The 18,084-nt window shown below is 40.3% G+C and overlaps 2 protein-coding genes across 8 annotated transcripts in view; both read right to left on the bottom strand.

Moving 5' to 3' along the window:
* Positions 1-1,954: 1,954 nt before the first annotated feature.
* Positions 1,955-12,896, bottom strand: CRLS1 (cardiolipin synthase 1). The gene is made up of 8 exons (XM_039532332.1): positions 12,423-12,896; positions 12,290-12,385; positions 10,659-10,796; positions 6,899-7,028; positions 5,882-5,967; positions 5,281-5,349; positions 4,815-4,906; positions 1,955-2,290 (listed from the first exon to the last, which is right to left on the bottom strand). Exons 1-8 carry the CDS (start codon positions 12,744-12,746, stop codon positions 2,203-2,205), a joined length of 1,023 nt encoding a protein of 340 aa, XP_039388266.1. The 5' UTR covers positions 12,747-12,896; the 3' UTR covers positions 1,955-2,202.
* A 511-nt stretch (positions 12,897-13,407) lies between these two features.
* Positions 13,408-18,084, bottom strand: part of MCM8 (minichromosome maintenance 8 homologous recombination repair factor) — a 32,546-nt gene continuing 27,869 nt past the window's right edge. For all 7 annotated transcript variants that reach the window (XM_039532319.1, XM_039532322.1, XM_039532324.1 and 4 more), the window contains 3 exons: positions 17,999-18,075; positions 17,229-17,418; positions 13,408-15,547 (listed from right to left, as the gene is read on the bottom strand). In XM_039532319.1, coding sequence (XP_039388253.1) covers positions 15,455-15,547; positions 17,229-17,418; positions 17,999-18,075 — 360 coding nt within the window. In that variant the 3' untranslated portion in view covers positions 13,408-15,454. The remainder of the gene's footprint in view (positions 15,548-17,228; positions 17,419-17,998; positions 18,076-18,084) is intronic.

Below are 18,084 nucleotides of genomic sequence, written 5' to 3'. Positions count from 1 at the left end.
ATCCAATCTCACATGAAAAGAATGAACTTAAAACAAACCAAGGCAGCATTGTTTCTCCCCACCATGAAACTTGGAAATGCAGCCAAAAACTGTGCCTCTATGGGGGGTCACTACTTGTTCAAAGATACTTCACTTGCAGAATGGACCAATAAGGACAGCTTTCATCCTGACAAATACAGCCATTTGAACTCAGTTGCTTTTCAGATGTCTGCCCCAAGGTGATTATTTTTGCACAACAAAGAGGTGGGATGCTGAGTCCATGATTGTTCTCATGGGTAAGGTGGAGCATCATTTCTGTACCTTAGCTATGTTTTATTAGAAGCAGTTAATATCCAGAATAAACCAGTAAGGACAGAAGCAGCAACTAATGTACATGCTAGAAACAGCCAACAGCTCTGCACTGGTTTAACAACTTGATTTAATATAAATACCTTGGACACACAACTCCAAGAAACTGTACAATAAGCTAAATACAAAGACAAATAATGAAACGGTGTAGCCATTGTATTCATAAATGTGCTGAGGCACCTGCATGCTGACATGATCCTTCAGTAGCCTCAACATTTTGCCATCCCCTAGCGGAACAACATTCAGGTGTACCCTCACTATACCTGAGATGATGATTATGAACAAAAAAAAGAAATAAACCTGAATGGACTTTGTCATCTCTCCATTTTAAAACTGTGTTGCTGAAGAAATACAATACCTCCAATTAACTAAACGTGCACATTAAGGAAAAACATGTTATAGGATTTGCTTTACATTTATCCTTCCATTGCAAATAAAAGATTTGGACTGCTGTATATGGTGATAGCTAAGAGACAGGTATTGAATAAAATTAAACGCTGTCTGTGAACCATTTCTAAACAAGTTAAAAGATAAAAAATTAAAATGTTTTATATACACACCTACAACCACACCCCCTCAAAATCAGTTATGTATCTACAATAAATTCACTTTTGGTGATAGAGCACCATAGTCCAACATATATTACCTATTTTTCAGTTACTTTACCTCTTCACACCTCAGTTCTTTGCTACAACAAGCAAAACACACATCTGGCTCCAAGGTATTTAATAAGATTTCATTACTGTTCATATGAAATCTCTTGTCCGATAATTTTTGTGGCTATCAGAGTATAAACAAGGAACAGGCGTTTAATTCTGTAACTTTAAATAGTTTTACTCTATTCTTTGATCACAGATGGTAAATTGAGATCATAGCAATGCCTGATGAACAACGCAGTCAGAGATATAGGATAATCACGCACAGAATATGCAGCTTTAACTGTTTCTAATTAATCTCGTGATTTGGACAAGCATTTAAAATGCCTTGATTTTTCTCAGTTCTATTTATATTGATATTTCTGCTCCAAGAAGATCTCAGACTGACCAAGCATAGCTCACACAGGAAGTTCAGTACCTTGGTTTCTCAACTACTATCAACTAGCAGTACTAGAAACATGCTTCTATTTAAGAACTCAATTTATCTACGTCTTTAACACTACACCATGAGCCCTAATGTCATTAGAACCTTCTCTCTGGGGACAGATAGTTACCTTGATATTTTTACTGAAGAGAATAACTCTGAAGTACTGTATGGACTATTATTCATACCACAATTAGGATTTAAAAACTTGAAAAAAAGAAAAAAAAAAGGGGATCAGATCACTTTACGCTTCTGAAGGTATCATTCCCTAGTGATTTAATGCTTTCCTTTGCAGGAAACTATAATATTTAGTAAATCCTAATAAGGAATACTGTCTCAAGACAGAATCAAACAGTTTGTCTTTATAACTCCATGCGTACTAGATCTGAGAAGAAAAGGGAGCTTCGTCAGCAGGCTTTTGGAATCTAATATACTGTCCAATTCTGCAGGAACCTTAGCTTCTGAAAAGCAATATAAAAAGAGATACAAGATTCAAAATGCAGGACAGCCATTGGTGACTTAAAAGTGCCTTTAAGAACATTGTGATTTTTCTTAATTTTATTTTTAACTTTCAAAAATACATTGAAAATTCAATACATTTACAGTACATGATCAGACTTCATTTTTACTTCATATCAGTCCAATTGTGGTGACATGGTTTGAATTGAAACAACTGTCCTAAGGAAAAACAGAGTTCTTATTCATAGGCCAGTTATATTGTCCTTGGCAATATAAAAAACAGTGATGTGATGAGATGGTCCTTTCTGTAACATTTCATTTGTTGTTTATTACCTGGACTGTTTTCCGACCATAATGATAATAACTGTATGCAGACGTTGCTGTTGTGAAAGCTGTAATGCACCTTTGGGGAAAAAATGGTTAATATAAATTAGTTTATTTATGCCTAAATATTTGAATAATGCCCCAAGCTGTATTTTAAATGGTTTCCCTATTCTTTGCTACAATCTGAGTGTGTATATTATAGGACAGCCTATGCTAGCCACAGAGACTGAGGTCAAAGGTTGAAGAAAGTGTGATTAAGGAAATTCTCACGCGCCCCTTCTCATTTTAATGACTAACTTCAATTGTAAACAAATCTCATATTCAAAACTAAACCTCATTGCAAAGCAAAGTGTATTCACATAAGCAAGCTTCATTGTTCAGTAGTCTGCTTCACCATAGACTTCTTCATGTACTGGGCTGAATTTTTAATCCAGTTATACTTTGACAGAAAAGTGGAGACGAATCTGGCTCAGTCACCAACCTGAGAACTGGCTGACACTGAAAGATTATTCCCAGACCAAAAGGATTAATTCCAAGGGTTTCTTGTTCGCTTGTTTTTAAAAATATATGCATGACAAAACCGCCTCCCAAACTAAAATCGAAGATAATAATTCTTGCTTGCTACATCTTAAAATATACATAATGCTACCGTTTCAATCAATTTCACTCTGATTTATGGCTACACAAGCAATAGTCAAATCTCTATTCTAAACACTAGTATAATCTAATTTGTTTTTATAGTTAATTTAGAGGCCATGTGAATGGCCTCTTGTGAGACCTTTTAAAAATTCCGGTAAGTTATATCTACCAGTTCTCCTTTATTCACTATTCTGTTAACTTTTAAAGAATCCTAATATGTGAGATCAAAAATGCCCTTTACAGAAGCTATCCCAGTTTCCTTCCATATAGTATCAGCTTTTAATAAGTAAATTTTTCAACATATTTACTTGGTTATTGAAATAAAGGTCACTAATTCCTCAGAACCTTTTTAAAAATAGGTATACTGGATCCACCAGTTCTTTAGTATAGTTTCTAATAGTAGATTGTGTATTTCTATTAACTGCTCAGCCACTTCATTCTTATAGTAAGTTCCTTTAGAATTCATGGACAAATATCATCTAGTCTGATCACTTGTCGCCATTTAAATTATCACTTTTTTTCTAAACATCTTAAATTGACAGTGTCTCACCTTTATATCTGAAAATAGCTGAGAGAGACTTGGCCATTTCCTGCAATATCTTTGGGAGATCTTGCTATATTAAGTTTATGTATCGTGGGTCAGGGACTGTATGTAATTTCACAGGGAAGGGAAACCACAGCTCCTCCGGGAACTAAGAACAGTAGGGGTGATTAGGCAAATTGACTCAAGTTGTACCACCTAGAAAGGCTCATATATACTAGCTCAAACTGGATTCACCAGAGACCAACTGACAAAGAAAGGACTTTGAGATGCCCAGCCTGAGTTTAGATACAGCAAACTGTCCAAGGGGAGTCCCAATCCTTCCTGGAAAAGGTTGAAAGGGCTTTGGCTTACTGAGGCCCTATAACATTGATAAGTAACTTGTGGTGAGCTTTTAGCATGTGCATAAGAACTATTTTTTTTTAATGTTTTCTCTGTAATGCTTTCACCTTAAGAATAAATGTGCTTGCTTCTAAAGAGCAGTGTGGTAACTTGTAACTGCTGGCAATTATACTGTTCGTAAACCTTCAGAGAGAAAGCAAAAGCAAAGACACTGGTGCGTTTAGTCAATCTGGCTTGCTGGTAATATCACAGTATAGATAGGGAACTCTGCAGCCTGGAAAAACATGAGAGTCTCTGCCAAAAAGAAGTGATGGCTGAGGAGCTAGGAGCCTAGAGGAGGTGCCCTTGAGGGCCCATGCAGGGAAAATACAGGTGCAGTTGCCCTGAACTATGACAACAGCTATGCCAGGAAAGACTGATGGAAAAAAACATTGTGTTCTTTTTCTCATAGATTGCACCTATACTCCCTAGTAATCTAGTAGATATCACTGACTCCCTCGAGCATCTTATTTCAGAGATACTTACAGTTTTTTTTTTGTTTTTATTTTTGTTTTTTTTAACACAGTTATTTGCTCTTCAAATTGGTTAATTTATAATTCATTTTACCTGCCATAGTTTGTCCATTTCTACTGGCATCACTTGTGCTACAATTTTAGCCATGAAACCCTTTTAACTGGAAAAAATGCCATAACTTTCCATTTAACAATATCAGATTTTTCCTGACCTTTCCACATTTATGTATGTATTTTAATTTAGGGATGTGCATACCTTCTGCGATGCCTTCAAGCTGATTTGGAAGACTTTAGTTTCTTAACTTTTCATCCTTGGGTTTTGACTGGCTTCCTCATGTGTTTAGCTATTTCTCTCATAACAAATTAAGCACTGATATATTGCTTGGTTCGGTTTCAGCCAAAAAGAAAATGTCATCTGGAAGAGTTCAACCATACAAGTCTGTAACCTAATTTAGGCTTACTGAGGCACACCCTTCTGTTCCACAAATTTAACTTTTTAATTCAATCGGAATTCTTAGTTTCTTTACAAGTACATTACAGATATCACAAAAAATAAAAATGTAACTTACCATAAAGTCTGTAGATATATGTTATCTACGTAATCGAAAACAGGAGCCGCTAATGAAGCTGCCACCAAGATTAGCTGAACTGCTGTGTTCATCTGATAAAAATTAAATACAAGTTGTGGCTGTACTGAAATAGAACTTTACCACACTAATGTCCTACACATTACTTAAGAGGTTATTGATAACCTTAGCCAATATATATGGAAAACCAGGCAAAATATATGTTTTGAGATACAGCTGCTGCATGTTTGCTTTGTTAATCAGACAACGTATGTGCTTATAATTAAACATGTGCTTTGCTGGATCGCACCCAGAGTACCCAAGACTTTGTGGAATAAAGCCCTATATAAGAATTTGTCAGTATTAAGTGCTGCCGAAGACAGGAGTCAGAAAATTAAGAGTGCTTCAGAATGGTGAAAGCTCCTGGATGCTGAAGAAACAGTAATTTATAATAAATGATCACTTTTACCTTGCTGATGAAAGTTGGTTTTAACTGGGCAGTGGCATAACAGGGGTTGAAATATCTACCAAGTGTTCTCTGTGAAAGAAAGATAAAGGTTGTTTATGTTTAATGTGTGTGTTTGAAACAAATCTCCACAAAGAACACACTACAGAAAATCACTCACAGCACTGGAGTTTTTGTTACACTAATCTACTCTATGACAAACTGACATTTAAAAAAATTATGTAAAACATTAAACTGAAATATAACAGTATAAGTGGCAATAAGGAGACAATAAAAGGGTTACTTAAACTAGTGAAGTGATGGAACCTTGCTTTTGTGCCCTGATATAGTTGCTGGATTGCATTTTGTAAAATATTAGTTTATTGTCTCCTAAATTTCATAGTCTCCTATGTAATGTTGTTCTCTTGCCAGGTAAATCTTCACTATTTCCCCCTAAGTTTTCGATCAACATCAAGCTGCATAACAAAGCTTTGGCCAATATGTTTGTTATGTAATTGCTACTTCCTACCCCGTTATATACTTATCCTAACAGATAACCTATTCAAAGTCCAAACCTATTTGATTTCATGTCCATCCACAATTTGTTTTAAAGCCACACACTTACCGGTGGGGACAGTGTTTTGTATCGCACATAAAAAACAGCAGCAATTAGCACTATGTCCCTCAAAATGATCAAAGTAGTCAGTGGAACTGAAAAACAAATGAACAAAATATAGATATAGAAGAAATTGTCTGGATTTGAAAAATTTGATTTAAAACAGGTTTTTAGCTGTAGATATACAAAGGACACCCTGACACACCACTACATGTTCACATGTGCAATCCCCATTAAGACAAAGAAAATACAAACTATTCGTCTTTTCCATCTAAATAAAAAGCAATGCAAATTTGAGGATGGAGGGCAGGAGGCAAAAATGTATGATTTAGCACTCAATGGCAACATCTAATGGTATCAGAAGAGCATTACATTATCCTGCAGCACTTCCTGCAACCAGCACCTTTCCTGCACAGTCAGACCCATGCAGATGGCAGAGGTGAATTGGTTCCATTGTTGTCTGTGGAGAGAAAAACACCCTCCTGCCAGAAACATCATCTATTTTCAGTAACTGCCAGTAAGCATGAACTCCAGAGCAGACAAGACAAATCTGAATTAACTGGCAAGGGTGGCCCCAATCATCCCATTTCAGATTGGAAAACTGGAGTCTAGCACAGAGATTGATAAAGTGAGAAATATCAGTCTCAGAACAGTGGTTTGATGTAGTTGTGTAAGACGTATGTTTTCTTTTAAAATGTGAGTTTTATGAGTGGAAAGTGCAATAAAAATATTCTTTGTTAAAAACACAGCAAACTACTGCTGAAGCTGAACCTAGTGACAGAGACTGTTTAGGTGCTGAACGGCAGAAAAGAATTAAAAGTCAGAATTTTATTATTTAATATTTAAATAAAGTTCTTTAAACTTTCTTTTAAACAGCCAACAGTAAAACCCAATTGACAAAACTGTTGTAAGCTTTTCCCCCTTGACAACATAAGAAGCATCTTCCTGCATTAAGTCCACTTCTCCATATTATTTAGTACTATCTTATGAAAAAAAATAAAATACATGAATTTAAGACGATCTTACCTGGAATAAGACTTGCACAACTGAGGCTGACATACAGGACACTGATAAGAATTTTATCAGCTAGCGGGTCAAGGGCACTTCCCAGAGCAGATTTCTGACTGGCCCAGTTTCGTGCAATAAAGCCATCCAACTATAAATATAAGTTTAATATATGAATGTTTGACAGCTAGAAAAAAAAAAATTAGCATCTACTACTGTTACCAGGATATGTGATAAGCAAAATGAATATAATGTAGGTAATTAAAAAGTTATAAAATATTATCAGAAGGGCTGTAAAGCTATTTAAAAAAATTAATCGCGATTAATCGCACTGTTAAACAATAATAGAATACCATTTATTTAAATATTTTTGGTTGTTTTTCTACATTTTCAAATACACCTCTACCCCAATATAACGCGACCTGATATAACACAGGTTCGCATACAACGCAGTAAAGCTCTGACACGCTGCTCTGAGCAGCATGTTAAGGGTGCTGGGCCAGGCCGGGGCAGAGGGGTTCAATAAGGGGCAGAGGGTCTCGAGGGCGGTCAGGGGCTCCCCCCCACCCAGGGTCTGGGGGGCAGGAGCTGTGGGAGGGCACTTTTGGGGGCCCCACAGTCCCAGAGCAGCCCGGGGGCAGCCCACTCTGCTTCCCTCACCCCAGCCACGTCACTTGGTGGAGGGGGCTTGGGGAAAGGGATCCCCGCCGCACTCACCAGCAGCGGTGGAAGCGGAGCAGTCCGGCCCCAGCCTGCTCCACTCCACCAGCTCCCAGCTGCAGCGCTCCGCTTCCCACTGCCGGTGAGTGCAGAGGGCATCCTTTCCCCAACCTCGCCGCACTCACCGGCGGTGGGAAGCGGAGTGCTGCGGCTGGGAGGTGGCAGAGTGGAATGGGCTGAGGCCGCGTCACTCCGCTTACCGCCGCCGGTGAGTGTGGAGGGCGTCCTTTCCCCAACCTCCCCACACTCACCGGCAGCAGGAAGCGGAGCAGCCCAGCCCCAGCCAGCTACACTCCGCCAGCTCCCAGCCGTAGTGCTCCACTTCCCGCCGCAGGTAAGTGTAGGACCTTTCCCCAGCCGCTCCCCAGCGACACAGCTGGGGCGGGGCAAGGAAAGCAGAGCGGGCTGGGGCTGCGTCGCTCCACTTCCCGCCGCAGGTGATTGTGGGGGGGCATCTTTTCCCCAACCTCCCTACACTCACCAGCGGCGGAAGCGGAGCGCCATGGCTGGGAGCTGGCAGAGTGGAGTGGACTCGGGCTGGGCTGCTCTGCTTCCTGCCGCTGCTGGTGAGTGCTGGGGGGAAATAGGGGTCAGAGCAGTCTGGGGACAGGAGGCTTGGGTAAGGTCTTGGGGGTGATTAGGAACCAGGGTCTCTGGAGGGGGCGGTCAGGAAAAAAGGAACCGGGGGGGGGGGGGGAGCAAGTTTTATATAACGCAGTCTCACCTATAACGCGGTGAGATATTTTTTTGTCTCCCAAGGACCGCGTTATATCGGGGTAGAGGTGTATATTGATTTAAATTACAACACAGAATAAAGTGTACAGTGCTCACTTTATTTTTAATTACAAATATTTGCACTGTAAAAAAACAAGAAATAGTATTTTTCAATTCACCCAATACAAGTATTGTAGTGCAATCTCTTTATCATGAAAGTTGAACTCACAAATGTAGAATTACGTAAGGAAAAAACCTACATTCAAAAATAAAAATGTAACACTTTAGAGTCTACAAGTCCACTCAGTCCTACTTCTTGTTCAGCCAGTCGCTCAGACAAACAAGTTTATTTACATTTGCAGGAGATACTGCTGCCCGCTTCTTGTTTACAATGTCACCTGAAAGAGAGAAAAGGCGTTCACATGGCACTGTTGTAGCCGGCATTGCAAGATATTTATATGTCAAATGCACTAAAGGTTCATATGTCCCTTCACGCTTCAACCACCATGCCAGAGGACATGTGTCATGCTGATGATGGGTTCTGCTTGATAATGATCCAAAGCAGTGCAGACTGATGCATGTTCATTTTCATTATCTGAGTCAGATGCCACCAGCGAAAGTTGATTTTCTTTTTTGATGGTTTGGGCTCTGTAGTTTCTGCATTGGATTGTTGCTCTTTTAAAACTTCTGAGAGCATGCTTCATACCTCATCCCTCTCAGATTTTAGAAGGCACTGCAGGTTCCTAAACCTTGGGTCGAGTGCTGTAGCTAGCTTTAGAAATCTCACATTAGTACCTCATTTGCATTTTGTCAAATTTGCAGTGAGAGCGTTCTTAAAAAAACCCAACATGTGTTGGGTCATCATCCGAGACTGCTATTACATGAAATATAGGCAAAATGCGGGTAAAACAGAGCAGGAGACACAAATTTCTTCCCCAAGGAGTTCAGTCATAAATTTAATTAACACATTTTTTTTAAATGAGCATCATCAACATTGAAGCATATCCTCTGGAATGGTGACTGAAGCATGAAGGGGCATACGAATGTTTAGCGTATCTGGCACAGAAATATCTTACAATGCCGGCTACAAACGTGCCAGGGAATGCCTGTTCTCACTTTCAGGTGATATTGTAAATAAGAAGCAGACGGCAGCCACGTTTTCTGTAAATGTAAACAAACTTGTTTTTCTGAGACTGGCTGAACAAGAAGTAGGACTGAGTGGACTTGTAGGCTCTAAAATTTTACACTGTTTTGTTTTTTAGTGCAGTTATGTAAAAAAAGTTCTACATTTTAAAGTTGTACTTTCACAATAAAGAGATTGCACTACAGTACTTGTATGAGGTAAATTGAAAAATAATTTATCATTTTACAGTGCAAATATTTGTAATAAAAATAGTAATATAAAGTGAGCACTGTACACTTTGTATTCTGTGTTGTAACTGAAATCAATATATTTGAAAAGATAGAAAAGCATTCAAAAATATTTAATAAATTTCAATTGGTATTCTATTGTTTAACATCAGAGGGGTCTGTAGTTCTGGTAAGTCTGGCAAAAGAAGCATAGATCTGACAGCTAGCAACAGACTTTTGAAGCTGCAGAGAACCATTTTTTCGATGGAGCACCCACCCACTTGTGCATCCAAGAAGATGGGTATTCCACCCCTAAAGCTCATGCTGCAAAACGTCTGTTAGTCTATAAGGTGCCACAGGACTCTTTGCTGCTTCTATTGTTTAACAGTACGATTAAAACTGATTAATTGCAATTAATTTTTAATCATGAATAGTTTTGAGTTAACCGCATGAGTTAACTGCGATTAATCGAGAGCCCTAATAAGTCAACTTTGTTAGACGATATAAATAACGTATTGCACACTTTTCATCTCACTACTCAGATTCTAGTCTAGAAGCTTGTGGGCACATCCTAATTCCAGGTAATTAACAGAGCACCTGATTGTCAGAAACGTATCTAATCTGCATACACAATTACCTCTTCTGGATGCAGAAATTCTTAATCTGCATTTGCAAGCAGCCAGTTGCATGTGTAAATACAGTTTATACAGAACTCACTGGGGGATTCTCAGTTACTGTTTAGGGAATCTTTAAGGCTGTTGTTGCACCAACAGAGCAGCACAAAGCAGCCTTAATGAGTGGCAGAATCTGGCCCTGTCTTGTCATCATGGCTTTCTCAGGCATTTCTACAAAATAATTAATATACTAGCTGATCTCATTTCAAAATATTGACTTAAATTTTAAGAGAATTAGCAAACCGTTTACACATGATGCAGTAAGTGTGATTTTAAATTAAAAACCAACAAAATACATTTCAAAACTCTGTTATGCAACATACCAAGTCTGTTATCCCAGCCAAAGCAAAAACACCCAGAGCAATGTTGAAATTTTCTTCTACAATCAAATAACCCAAAACTGGAGCCAAACCAATTCTTGCCAGAGAAAGTATATTTGGGATTGTCCATGGGTTTTCATACTGGAAAATAAGAAAATGTTAAAAAAAGAAGTCAGTCAAGCCTTGCATGTGATTTGAATATTCAAGGTAAATACATATTGACTGAAACCTGGATTGCCAGAATGCCTTTAAATACTGGAAAATAAACCTCAAACTTCTCTTGACCAGACATGAAGGGGAGCCTGAACCGCTCCAATACCACATGCCATTTTATTCTGATACATGACCACCAATGAGCAACCAAACTTTTTTTTTTTTTAAATAAAAGAATGATTTCTATTAGAACATGCAAAATACATCTTGGTAAGTTTGCTAGAAAATAAAATTTCAAAATTTATAATGATCATTATTAGAATTTTTTATTTGATAAAACTGTCATTAGCTTCAAGTGTTGTGACAGTTTAGTTTTAAACTATAACTGCCCATCACATATAAATTAATATTAATGTATTAGCAGAATTAAACAAGCTTTATATCTTTAAAGGTAGACTGAGCTGGTTTCATGTCAACATCTTCAGCTTCAACCTTAGCATGCAAAACTAAGCGCAGGTGAGCAAAGAACAGCTGCAGATTAGATACCTTATGCAAACTGATTCTTTTGTATGAATCTCATTTTACTAAATTCTTAATAAACCTCACTTAGGGTACGTCCATACTTACGGCCAGGTCGACGGGTAGCGTTCGACTTCTCGGAGTTCTAACTATCGTGTCTAGTCTAATCTAGACGTGATAGTTCGAACTCCGAACGCGCTCCCATCGACTCCGGAACTCCACCACCGCGAACGGCGGTGGCGGAGTCGACGGGGGAGCCGCGGACTTCGATCCCGCGGCATCTGGACAGGTAAGAAGTTTGAACTAAGGTACCTTAGTTCAACCCCCCCACCCTAGTGTAGACCAGGCCTTAGATCACTCAAACCTCTGGCTGCTCAGGAATTCCCTGCAGCTGGACCCACAAGCTATGACTTCACTAGGGAAAAGGGTGTGCTCTCAACTCAAGTTAACTAATTTGATGTGAGATCCTAGTCAAGAGAGGGCAGTTTGTAGTTTTCATGTGACTTAGCAGGCAGAGATCGGGGCAGCTCAGGTTTTACACTCAGCCTGCAAACTGTTGTGAAAACTCACGTCTTCACGAGGATTTTATCGTGAGTGAAGCGCAGAGGGCGGACACGATCCCGAGGCCAGGCTGGCGCCTGCCCAGACCGGTACAACAGGGACAGTTACTCGCAGGCGCCTGACAAGCAACATCCCAGAGCGCAGGGCCACACTGACCCGTCAGTACAGGAGGGACGCGGGCCCTTCCTGCAGCCCGGGCTGCTGCTGAGCCCTGAGAACCGGGGCTGAGGAGCCAGGCGGGCGCAGCAGGGGGAGCCCAGGGCAAGTCGGTGACACGGCGGGAGGACCCTTCCCCGGGCTCTCGGGGGCCAGGGGATCGGGCCAGGCCGAGGCGGCTGCGCGGAGCGGGGAGGAGGCGTGTAGACCCCGGGACCGGCAGGTCTCTCTTCACAAGCACGTACCAGCTCCGAGAAGCCGCCGGCGGCTCCTCGGCCCCTCGGCGCTCCGTCCCCCGGCGGGCCGGCCGCACCGTCGCTGCGCCGCCTCGGCGAGGGGCTCTCCCCGCCGGCAGGAGCGGCGCCGCTGCGCGCTGACCAGGCCGCGGCCGCCGGGGCGCGGGGAGCCGCCCGCGAGCCGCTCCGGGGAGAGCGGGGCCGGGGAGGGCGCGCGCAGCAGCAGCAGCAGCCGCGGCTCCCGCCTCGCGCCGGGGAAGGACGAAGGCGCCCGCGGCGCGAGGCCGCTCAGCGGGGAGGAGCCCAGCGCGAGGCACAAGCCGCGGCGGCTGTTTCCGCCCCAGGCGCCGCCTCCGGTCGCCCGGGAGCGGCTCGCGAGCGGCCTCGCGCCGCTGCCCCCCAGGGGCCGGCTCGCACCTTTCAGGAGCCCCCAGGAGCACCTGCCCAGCCAGGCGGCGGCCAACATGGCGGCGGCGTCCACCCCCTCCCCCCGTAAGGGCGCTGGGCGCACTTCAGCCCGGCCAGACGCAGGGGAGGGGGCAGCCACGCCTCAGCCTCCGTTCACCGGACAGATGTGTGCCTGAAGGCGCTGGGGTGGGTTTGCGACTTTTGCCTTTGTGCTTTACGGCAATCACCTCCACCCGCCCCCCGCTGTTACAGGCGCGCGCACGCACGCGTCTTTGGTCCTGCGGCTCGGTAGGAGCCTGCGTGGGGGGCTGCGGGGCTCTACCGCGCTTCCAACCATGGCAAAGCCCCAGGGCGCGCGGGGAGACGGAGGGGCTGTGCCCAGCCCAGCCCCTGAGCAGTTTGTTTGATAGCTGCATCCTACCCGCCTGCAACAGCCAAACTACATTTGAAACTCACTGCGCGTTAAGAGTTAATGTACGTAGGACCCTGCTATTCTCTCCCGCGTTGCATATTTGTGTCTTAAAGTATCTCACTCTTCAAAGCGGTGAACGCCTTTGCATGGTACCTGAGAGCTTTGATACTGAAGCGATAGTGAGTAACGTGAAGGTTTTTTTAAATGTTAAGTGCCACTCTAGACTTTTCATTATTTACAAGGGCTCAAGAAAAATTCTAAGAATGCAATCCAAATCTAACTAAAGTCAGTGAGACTTTCTGTTGACATCAGGGGGCTTTGGACTAGACCTTTAATGAACTCCTGTACTGTTTTTGTGCCTTCATTAACTATTCCACATTTCAGAAATCAGTTTCTGAATTACAGCATGGACAATTCAGTCATAGGGTAGGCTACAGCAGAGTCACAGTACATTTGTGTTAACAGCTAGGTGACCAAAGCCAATAGAAGCTTCTACAGAAATAAGTTGCTGCTCTCTAAAAACAGGAACAAAAAAAATCACAATATGGAAAACTGGATATGAGAATTCTGCAGTTTTTTTTTTTAACGGATTCATTGTATAGACCTAGAAAATATTAAGGTATTTGATAACTGAAGATCAAATATGTCTTCAGTCAAATCTTGACCTAGATAGTCAATGCAGAAATATACTGCACAAGGATTCTTTAGCACTAGGGAATTGTCATACACAACAGAAATCAGAACAATCAGGATTTCCAGTTTTAGATTCAAGCAAATAAAATGTTATACAAACACTTAGTTGGTGTTTTGTTTTTTTAAATGAAGAGCTATAACTGAAATGACCCCTCATTTGCCTTTTTTGCTGTTAGGTCATGATCCTAAGAAGGGTTCCTAATGGATAGATCCTTACACCTACAAATAATTCTATTGATTTCCCATGTTAGTAAAGGAACTGCTTGGTTGGATCCCTTTGCAGGATTGGGGCTTTAAACTGTTAGCGTGAGGGGATCCCAAATCTCTCTTTCACACTCTGGGATTTCATCTCAAGGCACAAAACTTCAGAGGAGCAGGACTCTTCTTTAAACATAAATTGAGGAAAGTTTATTGAATTTGTTTAAAAACCAATGCTTCCTCTTAAATAAGTAATAATCTGCCTCAAAACAGAAACAAAGATGGAAAAGATCAGAAAAAGTCTTAAAACAGAAAGCCTTCATATTACCTTTCTGATAAAATCATTATCTTTGTAGTGACCTCAATATATAACATTTCAGACACGTTCCCCATCTTGCATTTGTATTATGGGGAGAATTACTTTAGGAAAAAACTGGATTACCAGGCATCAAAGCAGCAGATCTTATATATACACACTGCCTCACTTTTGTTGGATGTCCTTATTTAAGTCAGTTTAACATACATCAGGAATAATACAAATTAATACACAAAATGTACATTATATTTATGACAAAATTGCTTTAGATTTCCATGCTATTAAGTATTTAAAGTCATTTAAAGACAATTTTGGGATTCAACCAACAAGTTAATAGATTTTAAATGAAGTATGTATATAAACACATTCTATTTCACTTCTATAATATTAATATATACAACTAGAGTTTGATTTTTTCAGATTAACATTTTAAATAAAAGCTCAAGTACTGTATACAGCTCATTAAATAGTAAGTTGCAAAAGTGAAACTTCAAATAAACAAATTAATTTCTTTCAATTAAATACCACGTTCCTTAAAACTATACATTGCATGGAGCCTCAGCATGAAAACTATCAATTTCTTGAAAACATTTCAAAATAGTGCTGAAGCTATTTAATTGATTTAATTACACTACTAAAATCTGGGTTCCTCTCAAATCTTTTCAATATTACCGTTTCTGATTGAGAAAATACTTTCTGTAACATTTCTATTCATTTATTCAGGCATCATGAGTTATTTGAGCTAGAAGTAAAATCTGTGATTGTGCTTTGATAGGATGAATGTAAATACACATTCTCCTCATGCTATTATCTTTGATGATGGAGATCCTCATCTCAAATAACTCTTATTTGAACTACAGTACCTCCAAATGGCAGCACAAAATATCATCTTCTCTGATAACACTTCTGGAAGTAAATATGGTAGTGTCACTCATTCCTGAAAGTATTGCTTTTAAAAGGGCAGTTCTTCTGGGAGTGTCATGTCTCAGCTAATAGAAGCTTTGGACATCTATAACATTTAGGAATATCCTTAGAAGACTGCAGGTTATAGGGTAATGGACTCCTGTGGCACCATGTCCACCAGTTATTCCATTTCAAATATGATTACTGTGCCTCAAGAACATTTGCTTCCATTGTGGTGGTTCTTTCACATAGTTTGAAGCTGATAAACTCTTGGACCTTTTTTCAAAAGATAACCCTGGTCATTTAGAGAGCCAACAAAGCTTTCAAAATCAGATACCTGGAAGAAAAATAAAGAGTGAAATATGTTTATTCAGTGTGAGAAACAATATGTATTATGTCTGATGTAAAGCAAGGTATGTTGCAATTCTTTTAAACATTTAAAATGAATCACAGAAAGGAAATTAGTGTGAAGGGTTTAACTTCTGCCACAAACTTTTGGATCACTTGAAGGCTAAGTAAAAGTTGACTGTATCCTTCCTTGCTTTATTTCACCTCACTAAAAAAAATGTAGTTTATAAACATCAACATAAAAAATGCTCCTGTTTTTGCCACATGGAAAATTAGTGAAATATACCTAAATCAAAGTTTCATGACATTTCATCTGCTGAGGGAGTTTTCCGGAAGAATGAGTGTTTCAAAGGGGGAGATAGTGTGGGTTTAAAAAAAAAAAAAAAAAGGCATGAAAATCTTTTGCCAAATGAACACACACAAATCTCTAGGGAGAAATCCCAGCCCTTCTGAAATCAACGGCAAACCTCCCATTGACTGAGTGGTGTCAGGATTTCACCTTAGGTCTTTATGCTATGAAAAGAGGTGGAATTGAGAGTGTGGCAAAACATTTTACACATGCAGTGAAAACAGTAAATTGTAATTATTTTTTTTAGTTTCACAAAAAGTTAAAATGAGGAATGGTAACATGTTTGTGAGTTTTGAAAAAGGATTCTGAGCCTTTCACCCCTAGGATACTGGTTTGGAGTGGAAATAGTCACCAAATGACTGACTGATGGCCTATGTAAAAGGAGTTGGTAATCACAATTGGACAGGTATCCACAACGTTTAACCTGATTACCATCCTCAACAGCGAGGGCTTGGAGATTGATGCTACTATTTCATCCCTAGAGGAGGGCTATCCGAAAAATAATATCACTGCCCACATTATAACAGTTCTATGGATAGAGAAATTCAGTTTCCAGCACTTTTCACAAGCACTGAAATCTTTTTGAAAATATTTAAAAGATCACTTTTCACTGGATGTTTCAGGTATTCCACCATGAAGTGAAACGCAGAATTAGCTGACAATTATTTTCACTTAGAGAAAATCAAATGTGTATAAGGTGAGTTGAAGATCACAGGATATGTTGTACTTGCTGCCGTACGTGTTTTTGATATGCTTCCCGTCTGGTTAGCAACACTTTCACATTAGGAAAGTTTGGAACAGGAATGAAAACCTACAGCCATCAGAAGGAAGACCAGAACAGAAACACAAGAACAATATTTTCAATATGGCAGGTGCATAAATTGGAGTGATCATAAGGATTATTATTAAGAAGTATTATTTGCATTATCATAGTGCCCAGGGGTCCCAGGCATGGACCTCACTGTGCTAGGCTCTATACAAACACAGACCAAAAAATAGTCCTGGAGCCAGAGGAAGCAAAACATTCTGGGACCAACTTGTCCTTGGCAGAAAAAAGTCAGAGACAAACGTTAATAATAGCAGCAAAGTTAGTGCGTGTTAATGCAAGATGTAGTTAGCAAGGCTAGCGACATTTGAAAGTTTACAATGGAAATGTCTCCATGACAGAGCTCAGAACAGCAGCATTATGTTTTGCTCATCCCTGTTTAATGGAGAGATATGGCTGCTGTTTCTGATTTTAATTTCTTCATTTAATTTTTCAGCTGATAATTTTAATGACTCCTAAACTGTTTTTCAAGAGAATCTGGATTTTCCAACTTACTTTTATTTGTAGCTCCTTTGCAATCTGCCGAAGCTGTTGAAATGCAAAGAGATTGTTGTAGGTTCTTTCTGCAATATTGTTGAGTGCAGAAACAAATCTCTTTGCTTGTGACCTATTGCTCATCCCAGAACCATGCTGTGAACGCTCGAAGTCCAGTTTCCCAAACTCATCAGAGTAAGTTCCTAGCATGCTAAAAAAAACACAACCAAATGAGAATCAACAGAAGGTAAAGGTAGAAATGAATGGATTGGTTGGGCAGGGTCTTGCTATCTGTCTGAAATATAAGAATGAATCATTGAAGTCTCAGGTCTCCAAAGGAGCTCCCAAATTGTGCAACTCCTCCCACTGAGAATAAAGCTAGCAGTTTGGAGGCTTTCACTAGGGGTCTGTCTGAACCACCTTTGGCCTTAAATCAGTTCACAGCAAGAATTCGGCCTCTGAGTAAAAGGAAAGACATTTAGAGGTGTATCTTTTCTAAAAGGCAAAAAGGACTAAATCTTCCCTACACTACAGTGTGATCGTATTCTTTGAGTTGTCTATAATCATAGTGGTCATGATCCACATGATAAAATTAACATAAAAGGTAGGGTTGTACATTACTACATTGCTACCCTATTCAGCCAAACCCAAAGATAAATAGTTTGGCAATAGCGTTTGTATATAAATATCAATGGTCTGAACCATTCTCTTAGTTGTATGAAAAGAAGAAAAATAGTTTGTTTTTTTTAATTAATACCACTATTTGTTCTGAATTTAACACTGTACATCACCTGTATTTCATTATTTCAATTACATCCTTGGCATCTTCTTTGGTTGATTTTTCCCTTAATTCCAGTCTTGATCGTGCCTTAAACAA

This window comes from Mauremys reevesii, linkage group 3, assembly GCF_016161935.1.
Source record: "Mauremys reevesii isolate NIE-2019 linkage group 3, ASM1616193v1, whole genome shotgun sequence".
In the NCBI taxonomy this organism is placed as follows: domain Eukaryota; kingdom Metazoa; phylum Chordata; order Testudines; family Geoemydidae; genus Mauremys; species Mauremys reevesii.
This window is presented reverse-complemented; position numbering and strand designations above follow the sequence as displayed.